Source organism: Lethenteron reissneri, chromosome 35, assembly GCF_015708825.2.
Source record: "Lethenteron reissneri isolate LAM-NWPU_2019-01 chromosome 35, ASM1570882v1, whole genome shotgun sequence".
NCBI classification, from domain to species: Eukaryota; Metazoa; Chordata; class Hyperoartia; order Petromyzontiformes; family Petromyzontidae; genus Lethenteron; species Lethenteron reissneri.
The window spans coordinates 13,694,259-13,711,383 of NC_083813.1; the positions used below are offsets into that span (position 1 = coordinate 13,694,259).

Genomic DNA, 17,125 nt, shown 5'->3' on the forward strand with positions numbered 1-17,125 from the left:
GGTGATGTGCTCACCAGGTGATGTACTCACCAGGTTGTGTGCTCACCAGGTTGTGTGCTCACCAGGTTGTGTGCTCACCAGGGGCTGTTCTCACCACACCCTGCGCTGCCGTTGTTCGTGTCCTGACCCGGAGCCTCACCCCGCCTCCCCTGCACCCACCGTACCCTGCTCCCCGCCCCCTCGAACGTTCTCCCCTTCATTCAAACAGCGGGCATCTCTTCCCTGTCACGGGCATTAGCAGCAGTAGCAGAAGTATCATCATCACAAGTAGCACAAGTATCATCGTCGTCATCAGAAGCGGCAGAAACAGAAGGAAAACATCACTATTAATAGCAGCAACGGTATCATCACAATGTCATAAGTAGCAGAAGTGTCATCGTCCTCCTCACCAGTAGCAGGGCATCAAGGTGGTGATCGACACCGCTGATAGGTGCCGCCGCTCCCAGTCTGCGAGCTCCTCTTATTGCCACTGCCGGGAGGACGGTGGCGTCCCATGAGTCGCGGCGACCCAAGCGCGGCGCTATGGACGTGACCCCCCCGCGCGCCGCCGATGGCTGCAGCAAGGCGCAGCTTTCGTCCCGCGCCACCGCCTTCTCCATCGCCGCACTCATGTCGCGCAGCATCAGCGGCGGCAGCGGCAGCAAAGAGCAGCACGAGGCGCCCCGTGAGTGCGCCGCGCGGGCACAGGGAGGAGAGAGGCTCCCAGCAGAAGTCTCAGCGAGGCCCCGCCCGGCTGCAGGGAAATCGCTCCCGCATTTCACGCGCGCCGTGGTGATCTCAGTCCATACAGGTTCTTTTGCGTCTCCTCCGCATGTCGTTGCATCGTGACGATATGCGATTCGAATATTGTAAGAGACGGAGGCGGATCGTCAGCGTTCATCTTGCGTTGTGTTTGGCACTGGGGACGCGTCTCTGTCTGCGCTGCAGAGTCTCGGGGCCACGACCACGCGTGGTGGTGGCATCGCGGACGCGAGTTCTGGAGCTCGCGTCCGCGTCGCCAGAGCGATCAAATCTGTGCATGTCACGCAGGGGCCTCTCACACGTTCGTTGTTGCAGATGGCAGAACTTGTGTAACCTCAAGGTGTGTGCGCGTAACACAGGTGAGTCTGTGTGTGTGACACAGGTGTGTGTGTGTAACATACTGGAGTGTGTGTCTGTGACATACTGGAGTGTGTGTGTGTAACATACTGGAGTGTGTGTGTGTAATATACTGGAGTGTGTGTAACACAGGAGTGTGTGTGTGTGTCATACAGGAGTGTGTGTGTGTGACATGCAGGAGTGTGTGTGACACAGGAGTGTGTGTGTGTAACATGCTGGAGTGTGTGTGTGTGTGTGTGACATGCTGGAGTGTGTGTGTGTAACATAGAGCAGTGTGTGTGTGTAACATAGGGGTTGACGTGAACAGTGACAGGAATAAATTTAGATTATTGAAAGGTGCGTCTGTTACTCAATAGCTACTGTTATGTAACTATTCATATGTCTATTTAAAAACTGTCCATCAAAAAACATTTATCATTTAATTTTCATCCGGGCGAATGGGAAAAGTGCAGTCTCCAACTATTATTCACTTTGGCCTCTCTAAGCGCGATGAGCAAGGACCATTGTCCGAAACGTCGCCAATAATGTGTACACTCGATAGGGTCCACTGGTAAGGCATTGTGCGGTCTGCAAAATAGCGCGATAGCATGATCATAGTGCATGATCATAGTGCATGATCATAGTGCATGATCATAGTGCATGATCATAGTGCATGATCATAGTGCATGATCATCGTGCATGATCATAGTGCATGATCATAGTGCATGATCATAGTGCATGATCATAGTGCATGATCATAGTGCATGATCATAGTGCATGATCATAGTGCATGATCATAGTGCATGATCATAGTGCATGATCATAGTGCATGATCATAGTGCATGATCATAGTGCATGATCATAGTGCATGATCATAGTGCATGATCATAGTGCATGATCATAGTGCATGATCATAGTGCATGATCATAGTGCATGATCATCGTGCATGATCATAGTGCATGATCATAGTGCATGATCATAGTGCATGATCATAGTGCATGATCATAGTGCATGATCATAGTGCATGATCATAGTGCATGATCATAGTGCATGATCATCGTGCATGATCATAGTGCATGATCATAGTGCATGATCATAGTGCATGATCATAGTGCATGATCATCGTGCATGATCATAGTGCATGATCATAGTGCATGATCATAGTGCATGATCATAGTGCATGATCATAGTGCATGATCATAGTGCATGATCATCGTGCATGATCATAGTGCATCATTTGTGGCGTGAGCTGCAGGTGAGGCTGGAAGTACAATAACAGCACGACAATAATTATGCAATAAAATAATACAATAACATCGTGAAATGGGATTTGGAAATTGGATGAGAAACCAATGGTCACAGCGTGACAACGACGTTGCGTCCCCTCTCTTGGGGGGAACTCGTGGCGAGACGAGCCGCGGGGCGTGCGGCGCGAGCGGCGCTCGGGAGACGAGGCCCCCGCGACCTGCGTCTCGAGACGGTGCCCCCCCCACCCCCCCCCCCCCCCCCCCCACTGCGGGGCGCGGGGCGATGCCATCGTCGGCGTCGCTCCCGCAGCGTCTGTCCCTACCGCTGACCGGTGTCTCGCAAATGCCCCTTTGTTGATGCTGAGGTTCAAGTGTTCAACCTTGTGAAAAGTCAAGTAACCAGGATTGTCTCTTTTGCAAGAGTGACTTGGGCCTCCAAAATTACAAAAGCAATCCATTAAATTGATACAATTAAGCAAATACAAAATTTGTGTAAAAAAATCACGAATAAATGAAAACATTCTGCGTGTTGCTACAGTGTGGTTGATAATTTGAGTAGGGAGCAGTAGTGTAGCGGTTCCCGCTCACGGCCAACACCAGTGACCATTATCTTAACCAGTCTTGGGCCTCCCCTAGGTCGACTCAGCCTCAAATGAGTACTTGGTGTAGTGTGTAAACATCGCTCGCACTGGGGAGACAAAGGCGATCGGGGCGTGGTGCTGGCCACCTAACCCTTCGTGTGATGTTCCGGCCTTCATCGGTGATCGCTAACAGCACTTTCCCCAATAGTTTGGTAAATGCTATCGGGCGATATTTTAAGTAAACGTAGTCTTTTAGAGTTTACAGAGTTCTGATTTTATGCTTTAATGTATTCAGTATACACGTGCGGTCTATATTACCTGCGCATTTAAATTCATTTAGAATATGAATCATTGATTTATTTCAAAACGCAAGTGTAGACAACGATACAATTGTATTTGAGTTGGGAAGGTGTTGGGGTCACTATAGCGGGCGCCGAGATGGCGAAATGTTCACTACCTCGCCTGGTATACAGGATGTCGCGGGTTCGATCCCAGCCCTGATGCCTGCTGTATATTTGGAGTTTGCATGTCTCTCCTCGTGGTCGCGTAAATTTCCTCCGGGTCCTCCGGTTTCCCCCTCCACGTTTAGATACATGCGCTCAGAGCATTTGGCCGCTATACATTTCCAAATAAGCCACTTCGTTAAGCTATCATTTGTGTTAGCCAGGTCGCTTCGAAAAAAATAGCTATAGAGCTCAGTGGTCCTAACCTGGTAAAATAGAATTGTTTAGTAGTTACGGCATTTACGGACAGTCACGTTACGCTCCGCAGATAGCTCATACCGAGCAGTGTGTGTTGGGTGTAATATCCGATGTCAATAACTTCGGATATTACAGTCAACATTACGAAGCCTGCGACTCTGCAGGTTTCGAATCGCATCACGGACGGTCTCCCAGATAGCATGGCGCTTCTCATGCGGAGATAAAAAATAAGTCCACATGCCAATAGAGGACTCGGCAAAAATTGTGATTTACGCAAGCGTTACACATCTATGGGACCCTTTAAACATTCTATAATCACAAACATTAAGATGCCTGGGAAATGGCATTGGACCAGAAGAAAAGTGGCCGGGATTTCCATCTTGAATAAATGGCTGATAATATCGTATTGGCAACACTCCTGAGGACTGTCTGAAACGTCGCGTCTGCGTGAGCTTGGCGCGAACACCAAAACGTGACAATGGTAAGGGAGACGCGTTCAGCCTGTGCGCTCACTTGATCGAGGACTGCAATAAAACAGCAAACTGACTGGACTTGGACCCGTGTACTCATCACGTAGTCGATGAGATGCCCAGGGTAGTACGTGAGTTACTCACTGTCTTGCGTGTATGGTTTCTGATTGTTTTATGGACAGACTCGCCCCCACCATATGAATGTGGAATTTCAACCACTATGTCAAGGCTGTTACCAGGAGATGAACACCGCCTCAATGCTCGTTTGAGTAGAACATCACTTCGACTTGGCACATGATCTGTTCTGAAACATATTGACGTAACATATTGACGTTCAGCAATGCTTTCAGTTACGTGATTTCGTGTTGTCTTATATTTGTGCAGTGTACAGTTGGTATATTATATGCATTCGGAGATATTTATTTCGATTATAGTTGACATATAAAGGAACATTAAATATTATTCATGTGTATTTGTACATTGGTATCGTTTTAATAGTATCTGTATATATAGTTTGCGTAAATAACTCAAACCTCTGCTGAATGAAGAACCTCCCCACACCGTGTCGGTCGAACCGTAGCAGTCTGACCATACTTCACCATGCTCGCCAGTGCTCGCCTCCTGTGTTAGCCGTAGCTGGGAATCTAACTCAGGACACGGGGTTCATAAATCACTGTCTACGTCGCTACATTATGCAAATACTTTTAACCACGTAATCGTTGAAGGAAAGTCGGCTTGGGCAGGACACGTCCCTAGATTGGATGGCAATGGTCAGCAATGATAACGGAGCGGACGCAAAGGAATAGAACGCATCCGAGAGGACGCACACCGAGGAGACAGAGGAATGAGGTCAGTTCATGTTGGATAGAGAGTGGCATCGCAGGATCGTAAGATGTGCCAGAGGTTTGGAAGGCCTTCATCCAGCAGTGGGTTCGCCGTGGCCAATAATGGCGATTGTATAGTGTTTAGTTTCAGGGAGCTTCCAGAGATGAAGAGGAAATGCAATAGCCATTCAAGCACAACGATCCGATTTGGCAGGACACGATTGGCGATATACACGCAGGGTATTACACCTTCAGGCGCAGAGTCGTAGTTGTTCACGCAGCGTACGGAGCAGCTGGCCAACAGGATGGTTATGCTGGACTCATGAGTCTTAACAACAATCAAACCACCAAACAGTTGCTCTGTTGCGCTAATTCAAGATGCTACAAAATCGGCAACGTGGAGACTGCGTGGAGGTTGTGTCGCGTGGCGACTGCTGAATACGACGCCGCCGCCGTCGACATCATTGTCCTGATGTAAGTTCTATACGTCTCGTCTGGATATATTATTGTTCTGTTGTATATGTCTTGTTTGTAAGTGGTAGTATTTGTGTTTATATTTGTATCATTTGTATGTATTGCACATGTATGGCGTTTTTATAAAGTATTTTCTTACCATTGTATGATATATGCATCATTTGTATATATTAATGATTTAATAGTGTATTGTTTATTCTGGCTAGAATGTGGCATTGCTTCAAGTTGTTGTACCGGCGATGCCGGTCGCCTAGAGCCTCGGAGCTGGAGGCGACTGTCGCGCGCTCTCTGCTGAGAATCAGTCGAGTAGCTGCCATTCAAGTCCACATCGTATTGGGTTGGATGTATCAAAAGCGTGTCGAAAAGAAAGTATTTAATGGGTGTGTATTACTTGCTATGTATTATGCATGGTTCATGAACACGGTCATTACCGAAACATAGAACACTGAAGACGAGTGTGTAAAGAAGTATAGATAGATGGCCCGCTTGTAATGAACACAGAGATAGAAATACGAACATGGATTTGAGAATATACACAGGCCAATCATATCATCCAAACTATTAAGAAAAGCGGGCTTGGGTAGGACGCGTCGTTTGAAGGGATGATGGACGATGGTAGCGGAGCGGCAGCCGAGCAGCGGTACGCATCCGAAGGAGGTCGCGTGGAGGTAGAGCGATGAGTTCAAGTGCAGGGTCGGGGCCAATTGTTTCATCGGCTCGCCAGGAGGAAATGGGACCGCCTTGGTGGGAGGCCTTTATCCAGCAGCGGGTTGATCGGCGTTCGCGGGAACGCGGAACGGCACTCGGCAGTGCGACCACGATAGCTGCGGCTACTGTTGAGACCACGATGTTTGCTTTTGTCTGCTAACGTCATTTCCCAACGATACTGCTGTTGTAATGTCCTAGCTTTAAACTCTTCAAACTGTTGTTGACGTAGAGCTTTGTTGATACTGTAGTATCGCTTGTATGAATGCACATTCTCTATACGTTACATTTACACATCAGCTCAGGTAAATTCTGTAAGAACGGGCGGTGTGCACCGTCCAACTTCTAATGCATGTATCCACGTGTTTGACTGGGTGCGATATATTCATAGAATAAATGCGTATTGTACGAATGCATACTTTATAAGTACCCAGGTCATTCTTGCAAATAAGGCTCAGCCTACATGGTTAAACAAACTAAACGTGAAACTTGAAACTCTATACTTAAAATGATTGTATACATGTCATTACGCATTCGTTGTGTATGTGTGAATCGACACCCTGGACACCTTTGCAGACAAGATATTCCATCTCATGAACATTTCCATGTGAAATACTGGAATTTAAAGAATTATGATGATCGATTCGTGCATTCATCGTTACGCAGAGTGCAGCTCCCCGCGTCCGCGTAATGCAACGCCGAGTTCGTCGCGAGTCTGAGTCTAACATTGGATCACAGCTTAATGTTAGCGTATCTTTTACATATGGCATCGTTTTATTTTATACGACATTAATGGGGTGTATAGTTTTTGTACAGTGTCATTAACTGTTCTACGAATAATATATAATATACAGGACAACCATTCGCCGATCCACTGCTTGACGAAACCCTTCGCGCCCCGTGTCAGCGAAGGGGATTTAAGCAAACACCACGCGGGCCACGGGGCGTATTGGCAGGGATCAGCTGCGTGAAACAACTTGAATACAGCATTCCCTTCGCTCCTATTTAATTCACTTCGATATGTAATGAAGAGATATATTACATTTCGATTTAAAGCTTTCGTGACTGCAAGGATTCATTCTCTTGGTTCTTTCGGTAAAGTCACGAAGAAGGGAAGTAATAAAATAATAAAAATAAAACATAATAAAATAATTCTCACGACGTTTCGGCCACAACGCAAGCAGCCGTCCTCAGGTGAAGAATGAAAATATACGCTCCAAGAATGAAACACCACCAAGCTTGGAGCGTATACTTTCATTCTTCACCTGAGGACGGCTGCTTGCGTTGTGGCCAAAACGTCGTGAGAATTATTTTATTATGTTTTATTTTTATTATTTTATTACTTCCCTTCTACGTGATGACTTTACCGAAAGAACCAAGAAGAGATATATTACCTGAGCTGCTGTTTTTTGCAACTGGCCACAGAAACGATTCAGATGATCGCTCATCGCTGATGTCATCCGTGGCTGGGAATTGAACGCATGTAGCCCGGTTAATTGTGCAGTGACAAAACCACTGCGCCACCGCTCGCCCTGTCATTTGGCCAGAGGGTAGAGTTCAGATGCGGTATCGTTTTTGTATCGTATTGGACTTGTACATCATAGTGGTTTAGATGTTTACATTGTACAGTATAGTTTTTTTTATTGAATTTTAATGTACTTATTTCTGCACATGGTAAATATAAGTCAAGTAATCAATTACAATGTTTATTATTAATAAGCAAAAAAAATATAATTTGATTTATTTCACAATTTACGTTTTAATAAAATAAAATAAAATAAAATATAAAAAGTGAAAACAACTAAATTAAAGCAGGTGATTTAATTTAGTTGTTTTCACTTTTTATTTTCACCTACATGACTTTACCGAAAGAACCAAAGAGCATGGATCCTTGCAGTCACGAAAACTTCTAATCTAGAATTTAAGTTTTCATCACTTTTTAAAGAAAATCGAATATTACGTTTTCTGAAATTCGATAAAGCTTTATCTTTATTTTAAGAAATGTTTATCTCATGTATTTGAATAGTTTTGAATTGGAATATTCATTTAATGAATACCATTTTTATTTTTACAAATTGAATAGAATCATCTTTATTCTATTATTTTAATAATGTTATAATAACAGTACAGGTTGTGCAGTACACGACTACACAGGAGATCCTTGAATATTGCAAGGGGTAAATAAATAAAAATGCTGCGAAAGTCAAAACCATGATATTCAATACTTAAGCCTTAGCTAAATAATGGGGTTAGGTCCACGGCAACAAAAAATAGACACCACAATTGAAATACGTATTGTATGCCAAATAAACTAAAAACAGAATTTAAATAAACGTGTAAAACCCCTATCACAGAAATATCCCCACATAATAAATAACGACGATGATGATCCTAAGCGGCTGTGTGTGTGTTTGCCGGGAGTGGGCAGCGGCATTGCAACGGTTAGGGGGCCATCCAATCCTATAGAACGGCCGATATTTAATCCACGCAGAAACGATCAAGGATTCATCATATTCACGTGTTTAAGCAAACAAATAGTCCACCGCCGGCTGCATTAAATAATTAAGTTGCGTACCTTGGCCACTTTTTTTGCCGAGCTGCGTGATAGCTGCAGTCAGGGGCACGGTGGCACACAAGTGACACCTCTCCCACAGTCCCACTTCTCCGGGTCGTAATTGTCTGACAGCTAAATAATCTGAACTGTGGCTCATTTGAAGGCCAATGTAGACAAATTATTATCAAAGCTTCACCCCCCCCCCGTTTCCTATGCGTACGTGCATTGTCAGTAGACCCCCCCCCCCATACGCAAGCGAACGCATTTGGGTTAACCCACCCCTCCCCCCTCCATGCGTACGTACTAAATGGATGGCCCCTAACGCCCTGCGCTACGAAATCGGCGACCCGAGTTCGATTTCTACTCATGCCCGACACCAGTGACTATCTGAATCGGCCCTGGGCCTCCCTAGGTAGATTCAGCCTCAAATTAGTACCTGGTGCGATATGTAAACATCGCCACAGGGGAGACAATGGCGGGCGGGCGTGGTGCTGTCCATCCACCCGTCCGTGTGACGTGCCGGCCTTCATAGGTGCTCGCCAATAGCACTTGCCCCAACAGTCTGTTAAGGCTACACGGGGGTTATTTTCCTTTGTCCGCGAAAGGCTTGCACAGCACAGTTTGAGGTGCCACTGGCTGCCTCGCGTCCCTCGCCAAAGGTATCAGCCAATGGCACGGAACTTCCAGCTAAAGTTTACCCGCAAAAGGCCAAAACGAACCCCCGTGGAAGATACACTGGTTTACGACGTATCCCGCGACAGGTCGAACCCACGAACGAAAAATCCGCGATATTCAAGGGTCTTCTGCACTGTACTACTTATCTATGAATCTCTAACTTAGCACATTGAAGGCGTTCATAAGGAGGGCCCTGCGTTGGCGTTTTGGTTAATTGTTGGTACAAAGTAGAGAGGGCACTGACGTCTCTACGCGAAGCCACTGCGTACGCGGCAAGCCTCGCGCTCAAAGGGCCGCCGTGCAGATGGCTTGACGAGCCCACTCGACTTGCTACGACTTGTCGTCTCCTCGCTATCCTGACAGCCAGAAGACTGAAGTTCCTTCGTGGTCTAGAAAAGCTTCGGGGGGTCGTAATGCAGCAGTAGTTTGGTCATGGCTGACGACGACCATGCTGTTACATATAACACGCGGAGCGTTTCCAGTGAATGAAAGCGAAAATGTATTTTTAAAAAATAATCCACTTTAAAAAGTATCGTTTGTGAATACTATACGTCCTCCTTGATCATTCCGAGTTAATAACGATACGCCCCGACTTCCCCTGCACTCTCATACCAGCGCAGTTGACCTTTCGTTCCACCAAAGTTAAAGATCGGTTGTGTTATGAGATGATGACATCATACACCACCATAATTATGGACTAGTTCGTGGCTCACTTTTCTCTCAACGAACACATTACTTTAACTTTTGCCTTTACGATCATGAAAACACGGCTCCGCTGGGTGGGTTGTGTCGTGCGACCAAGGGGAAGGAAGACCTAAGAGCAGATGATGCGAGACTGTCAGAGCAGATCTTGGAGGTCGCTGCATGTGCAACGGTGGCGGGATCCGGCAGAGGGGAGAAGCATGGCGAGTGAGTTGTGGTGGTGGCTTCAACGGCTATGGCCATGATTCCATCTTGATCTATCATTCAAAACCACCCTTTTAATTTGTTTCTGTAACTCTGACCGAATCAATGGGACTGTGTTGGAACGTTGCGTTTTCATAGTCCCACTGAGAGGGCGTCCACCACCCTTGTGTTTTCAAGTCAACCAGAACCCGGATACATCCCTCTCAAAACTACTGCACCTGCCAACCATTCACTCAATTGCGAGACTCCCGAAACACTCTGACACCGCCATGACTGCGCATACGTGAGGATGTGTTTGTGACTCAGCCTCAAAAGAGTACTTTGTGTGGTGTGTAAACGTTGCCACGGGGGAGACAAAGGCGGTTGGGCGTGGTGTTGGCCACCTACCCCCTCGTGTGCCGTTGCCGGTCTTCATAGGTGATCGCTAACAGCACTTTTCCCAAAAGGCTGTTAAGGCTATACGGGGGTCTTTGTTTTCTGATTCTGCATGGAAGTGTGGGATGGGCTAGAGTCGGTACACGCGTGTGCCCGTCTGTAATCGTGCAGGTTATACCATAGTCACTAAGCGCTCAGTGCCATCACCTGGCAGTCATGCACATTGGCCCAGGTTTCAGCAACATCTTCAGATCAGCATTAACGCAAGAGCGAGGATTTGATTCTGTTCTCTTTCTGGTGGTGATGACTATTACACATTGCAATCTGAAACTCGTGTCCCAGATAATGGCTAGGTCACGAGGTCCCAATCTCCCTTGTACAATGTCCATTGACTCATCCCCTTAAACATCAGCCATCGTCAATCCAATGCTGGATTAGGGCCTCCCCAAGCCACTTTCAGTTCGCACGAGCTTTAACAATTCATCCAGAATCCGAATCTTTAAGCTGGAGGGATCCGACGAGCGATGGAACTCTTTTGACGAGGACTGATTTCGTCAATCCATTTCCCTGGTGGACGTGATCAGATGCGTCTCATTGCTGTTATTATTCTTGACCATGGTCCGTATATCATCCCTTTTAGCCATGACGTGTAATGCCCAAGCTCACTTTTCTTAACTGTGTGTATGTTGTCATGCTGTGTGATTTGTGATGCACATGGACACACACTCTCACCACACCTTCAGCTTACGGGTCTGCAGAGGCTGGAGAGGTAGGAGCTCACAAAGAGGACACAATTCTGGCTCCTAAGGACTTGTACCAGCGCAGAAACTCCGCCGCCCCCTGCAGTGACCAGGAGCTGGAGCGCATCGCGTGCGCCTTGGAGACCAAGGAGCTGTGGGACAAGTTCCATGAGCTGGGCACCGAGATGATCATCACCAAGTCTGGCAGGTGAAACACGAATGTTTGCCATTTAGCAAAAACAGGCAGATAAGTAGTTTATATTCTGTATGTTAAGTGTATACAAACTTAATTATATATGAACATAGAGAAATATCGTCAGCCATGATCTATCCACTGCTGGGTGAAGGCCTTGCCACGTTGTTGCCTTCCTTCGCGATCACCTTCTAGACACAACCTCATGGGGCCTCTAACCTTAATCATAACTTTACCCAGTAGGGCTTACTAACCATCGTCTTTTAAGATATTTAACTGGAATTGTCACACTATTCTATGCATAACCCCAAACTGCTTCCTAGCCAAGGACTCAAGATAAATCACCGATTGTTCACTATTGCATCCGCCAGTCCCTGTAGTGACAGATTGTCTCTAGGGCCCACGCGCTTGTTCTGTGGTGCCGTGGCAGGCGCATGTTCCCGACGATCCGCGTGTCACTGAGCGGGGTGGAGCCGGACGCGCGCTACATCGTGCTCATGGACATCATACCGGTGGACCACAAGCGCTACCGCTATGCCTACCACCGCTCTTGCTGGCTCGTCGCAGGAAAAGCAGACCCGCCTCTGCCTTCTAGGTGCATACAGATAGCTCAGTGCCTCTCCCTCGAGTGCACGTGCCTGCTGAAGTCAGCAGCTGGGGAATCGCGTGAGACATGAAACGTTAACAACTCAACACTGCACAGTTACATTTACGAGAAGGAATTCCAATCAATGAATCAGTTTTAGGTCAAAGTCGAAGTCTTTTCTGGCTCAAATGAGTATCGAGGCGGTGCTCATCTCCTGTCGACAGTCCTAAGCCAGTGGAAGGAATTCCACCTTCCTATGGTATCCATAGGACAACCATTGTTGACTTCCCCACAAACCAACCAGGACGTAAACTTGGAGCCTTGTGACTGTGAGCAGCTCCGCCTGGCCAGTTAGCAACAAGACAAACTACCAATTAAATGGTGTTGAATCTTTAACGTGTGAAGTCCCTTGACCTCACTGCTGCAGTACCAGCTGATAACCCTCGATTTAAACTATGTTATAATGCATATCCTTGCCGTGCGTAGGTATGTTCCACACATCTACGCCAGTATCTTTAAAGTGTTATACGAATATTACCGTCATGGTCGTTTAATCGTAAATCAAAAAAAATGCTGAAAATGCATAGTGATCGATGGCTATATTCTGCAAAATATATGACTACAAACATATGTTTGAAGAATATTTTACTAGAAAACACTCCAAACAATCAGAAGTAACTGGGTCATCTGGTCACATTTTTTCACTAAATGCTGCTTTTCAAAAGACTGAATGCTGCCTTGAGCTGCTGAAAAGTTTGAAAATGATCGATGTTAACTTAAAGAAAGCCACTTGGTTCAATATGAGCATTTTGTACAATGTTTAGCAAGAATAATTATACTTGAAAAGCATCTCGATGCAAATATGTGCACAACGTTGCTGTTTTCACTAATGCGCACAGAGCGAGGACATTACGAACTGAGCCCCCGTGTGTTGCAGGCTCTACGTGCACCCCGACTCGCCCTTCACTGGGGAGCAGCTCCTCAAGCAGAGTGTCTCCTTTGAGAAGCTCAAGCTCACGAACAACGAGCTGGATCAGCACGGACACGTGCACTTCTCAACCAGCACAGCGCCCTCCTCATGTCACACTCACTCACACCCCCTCCACACCACACTCCCTGTGTCACACTCACTCACACCCCCTCCACACCACACTCCCTGTGTCACACTCACTCACACCCCCTCCACACCACACTCCCTGTGTCACACTCACTCACACCCCCTCCACACCACACTCCCTGTATCACACTCACTCACACCCCCTCCACACCACACTCCCTGTGTCACACTCACTCACACCCCATCCACACCACACTCCCTGTGTCACACTCACTCACACAACCTCCACACCACACTCCTCATGTCACACTCACTCACACCTCCTCCACACCACACTCCCTGTGTCACACTCACTCACACCCCCTCCACACCACACTCCCTGTGTCACACTCACTCACACCCCATCCACACCACACTCCCTGTGTCACACTCACTCACACAACCTCCACACCACACTCCTCATGTCACACTCACTCACACCCCCTCCACACCACACTCCCTGTGTCAACACTCACTCACACTCCCTCCACACCACACTCCCTGTGTCAACACTCACTCACACCCCCTTCACACCACACTCCCTGTGTCACACTCACTCACACCCCCTTCACACCACACTCCCTGTGTCACACTCACTCACATCCCCTCCACACCACACTCCTCATGTCACACTCACTCACACCCCATTCACACCACACTCCTCATGTCACACTCACTCACACCCCCTCCACACCACACTCCTCATGTCACACTCACTCACACCCCCTTCACACCACACTCCCTGTGTCACACTCACTCACACCCCCTCTACACCACACTCCCTGTGTCAACACTCACTCACACCCCCTTCACACCACACTCCCTGTGTCACACTCACTCACACCCCCTCCACACCACACTCCCTGTGTCACACTCACTCACACCCCCTTCACACCACACTCCCTGTGTCACACTCACTCACACCCCCTCCACACCACACTCCCTGTGTCACACTCACTCACACCCCATCCACACCACACTCCCTGTGTCACACTCACTCACATCCCCTTCACACCACACTCCTCATGTCACACTCACTCACACCCCCTCCACACCACACTCCCTGTGTCACACTCACTCACACAACCTCCACACCACACTCCTCATGTCACACTCACTCACACCCCATTCACACCACACTCCTCATGTCACACTCACTCACACCCCCTCCACACCACACTCCCTGTGTCACACTCACTCACACCCCTTCACACCACACTCCCTGTGTCACATTCACTCACACCCCCTCCAAACCACACTCCCTGTGTCAACACTCACTCACACCCCCTTCACAGCACACTCCCTGTGTCACACTCACTCACATCCCCTCCACACCACACTCCTCATGTCACACTCACTCACCCCCCTTCACACCACACTCCCTGTGTCAACACTCACTCATACCCCCTCCACACCACACTCCTCATGTCACACTCACTCACATCCCCTTCAAACCACACTTCTCATGTCACACTCACTCACACCCCCTCCACACCACACTCCCTGTGTCACACTCACTCACACTCCCTCCACACCACACTCCTCATGTCACACTCACTCACACCCCCTTCACACCACACTCCTCATGTCACACTCACTCACTCCCCCTCCACACCACACTCCCTGTGTCACACTCACTCACATCCCCTCCACACCACACTCCTCATGTCACACTCACTCACACCCCCTCTACACCACACTCCCTGTGTCACACTCACTCACACCCCCTTCACACCACACTCCTCATGTCACACTCACTCACACCCCCTCCAAACCACACTCCCTGTGTCAACACTCACTCACACCCCCTTCACAGCACACTCCCTGTGTCACACTCACTCACATCCCCTCCACACCACACTCCTCATGTCACACTCACTCACCCCCCTTCACACCACACTCCCTGTGTCAACACTCACTCATACCCCCTCCACACCACACTCCTCATGTCACACTCACTCACATCCCCTTCAAACCACACTTCTCATGTCACACTCACTCACACCCCCTCCACACCACACTCCCTGTGTCACACTCACTCACACCCCCTCCACACCACACTCCTCATGTCACACTCACTCACACCCCCTTCACACCACACTCCTCATGTCACACTCACTCACTCCCCCTCCACACCACACTCCCTGTGTCACACTCACTCACACCCCCTCCACACCACACTCCTCATGTCACACTCACTCACACCCCCTCTACACCACACTCCCTGTGTCACACTCACTCACACCCCCTTCACACCACACTCCTCATGTCACACTCACTCACACCCCCTCCACACCACACTCCCTGTGTCACACTCACTCACACCCCCTCCACACCACACTCCTCATGTCACACTCACTCACATCCCCTCTACACCACACTCCCTGTGTCACACTCACTCACACCCCCTCCACACCACACTCCTCATGTCACACTCACTCACACCCTCTCTACACCACACTCCCTGTGTCAACACTCACTCACACCCCCTCCACACCACACTCCTCATGTCACACTCACTCACATCCCCTTCACACCACACTCCCTGTGTCACACTCACTCACACCCCCTCCACACCACACTCCCTGTGTCACACTCACTCACACCCCCTCCAAACCACACTCCCTGTGTCACACTCACTCACACCCCCTCCACAGCACACTCCTCATGTCACACTCACTCACACCCCCTCCACACACACTCCCTGTGTCACACTCACTCACACCCCCTTCACACCACACTCCTCATGTCACACTCACTCACCCCCTTCACACCACACTCCCTGTGTCACACTCACTCACACCCCCTCCAAACCACCCTCCTCATGTCACACTCACTCACACCTCCTCCACACCACACTCCCTGTGTCAACACTCACTCACACCCCCATCACAGCACACTCCCTGTGTCAACACTCACTCACACCCCCTTCACACCACACTCCCTGTGTCACACTCACTCACACCCCCTCCACACCACACTCCCTGTGTCACACTCACTCACATCCCCTTCACACCACACTCCCTGTGTCAACACTCACTCACACCCCCTCCACACCACACTCCTCATGTCACACTCACTCACACCCCCTTCACACCACACTCCCTGTGTCACACTCACTCACACCCCCTCCACACCACACTCCCTGTGTCACACTCACTCACATCCCCTTCACACCACACTCCCTGTGTCAACACTCACTCACACCCCCTCCACACCACACTCCTCATGTCACACTCATTCACACCCCCTTCACACCACACTCCCTGTGTCACACTCACTCACACCCCCTCCACACCACACTCCTCATGTCACACTCACTCACACCCCCTTCACACCACACTCCCTGTGTCAACACTCACTCACACCCCCTCCAAACCACACTCCTCATGTCACACTCACTCACACCCCCTTCACACCACACTCCCTGTGTCAACACTCACTCACACCCCCTCCACACCACACTCCCTGTGTCACACTCACTCACACCCCATCCAAACCACACTCCTCATGTCACACTCACTCACACCCCCTTCACACCACACTCCCTGTGTCACACTCACTCACACCCCCTTCACACCACACTCCCTGTGTCAACACTCACTCACACCCCTTCCAAACCACACTCCTCATGTCACACTCACTCACACCCCCTTCACAGCACACTCCCTGTGTCAACACTCATTCACACCCCCTCCAAACCACACTCCTCATGTCACACTCACTCACACCCCCTTCACACCACACTCCCTGTGTCACACTCACTCACACTCCCTCCACACCACACTCCTCATGTCACACTCACTCACACCCCCTCCACACCACAATCCCTGTGTCACACTCACTCACACCCCCTTCACACCACACTCCTCATGTCACACTCACTCACACCCCCTCCACATCACACTCCTCATGTCACAC

At 48.8% G+C, this 17,125-nt stretch overlaps 1 protein-coding gene across 2 annotated transcripts in view; it reads left to right on the forward strand.

The window, feature by feature from the left end:
* Positions 1 to 216: 216 nt before the first annotated feature.
* Positions 217 to 17,125, forward strand: part of TBX20 (T-box transcription factor 20) — a 39,174-nt gene continuing 22,265 nt past the window's right edge. For both annotated transcript variants that reach the window (XM_061565877.1, XM_061565878.1), the window contains exons 1-4: positions 217 to 664; positions 11,333 to 11,537; positions 11,953 to 12,117; positions 13,046 to 13,154. In XM_061565877.1, coding sequence (XP_061421861.1) covers positions 523 to 664; positions 11,333 to 11,537; positions 11,953 to 12,117; positions 13,046 to 13,154 — 621 coding nt within the window. In that variant the 5' untranslated portion in view covers positions 217 to 522. The remainder of the gene's footprint in view (positions 665 to 11,332; positions 11,538 to 11,952; positions 12,118 to 13,045; positions 13,155 to 17,125) is intronic.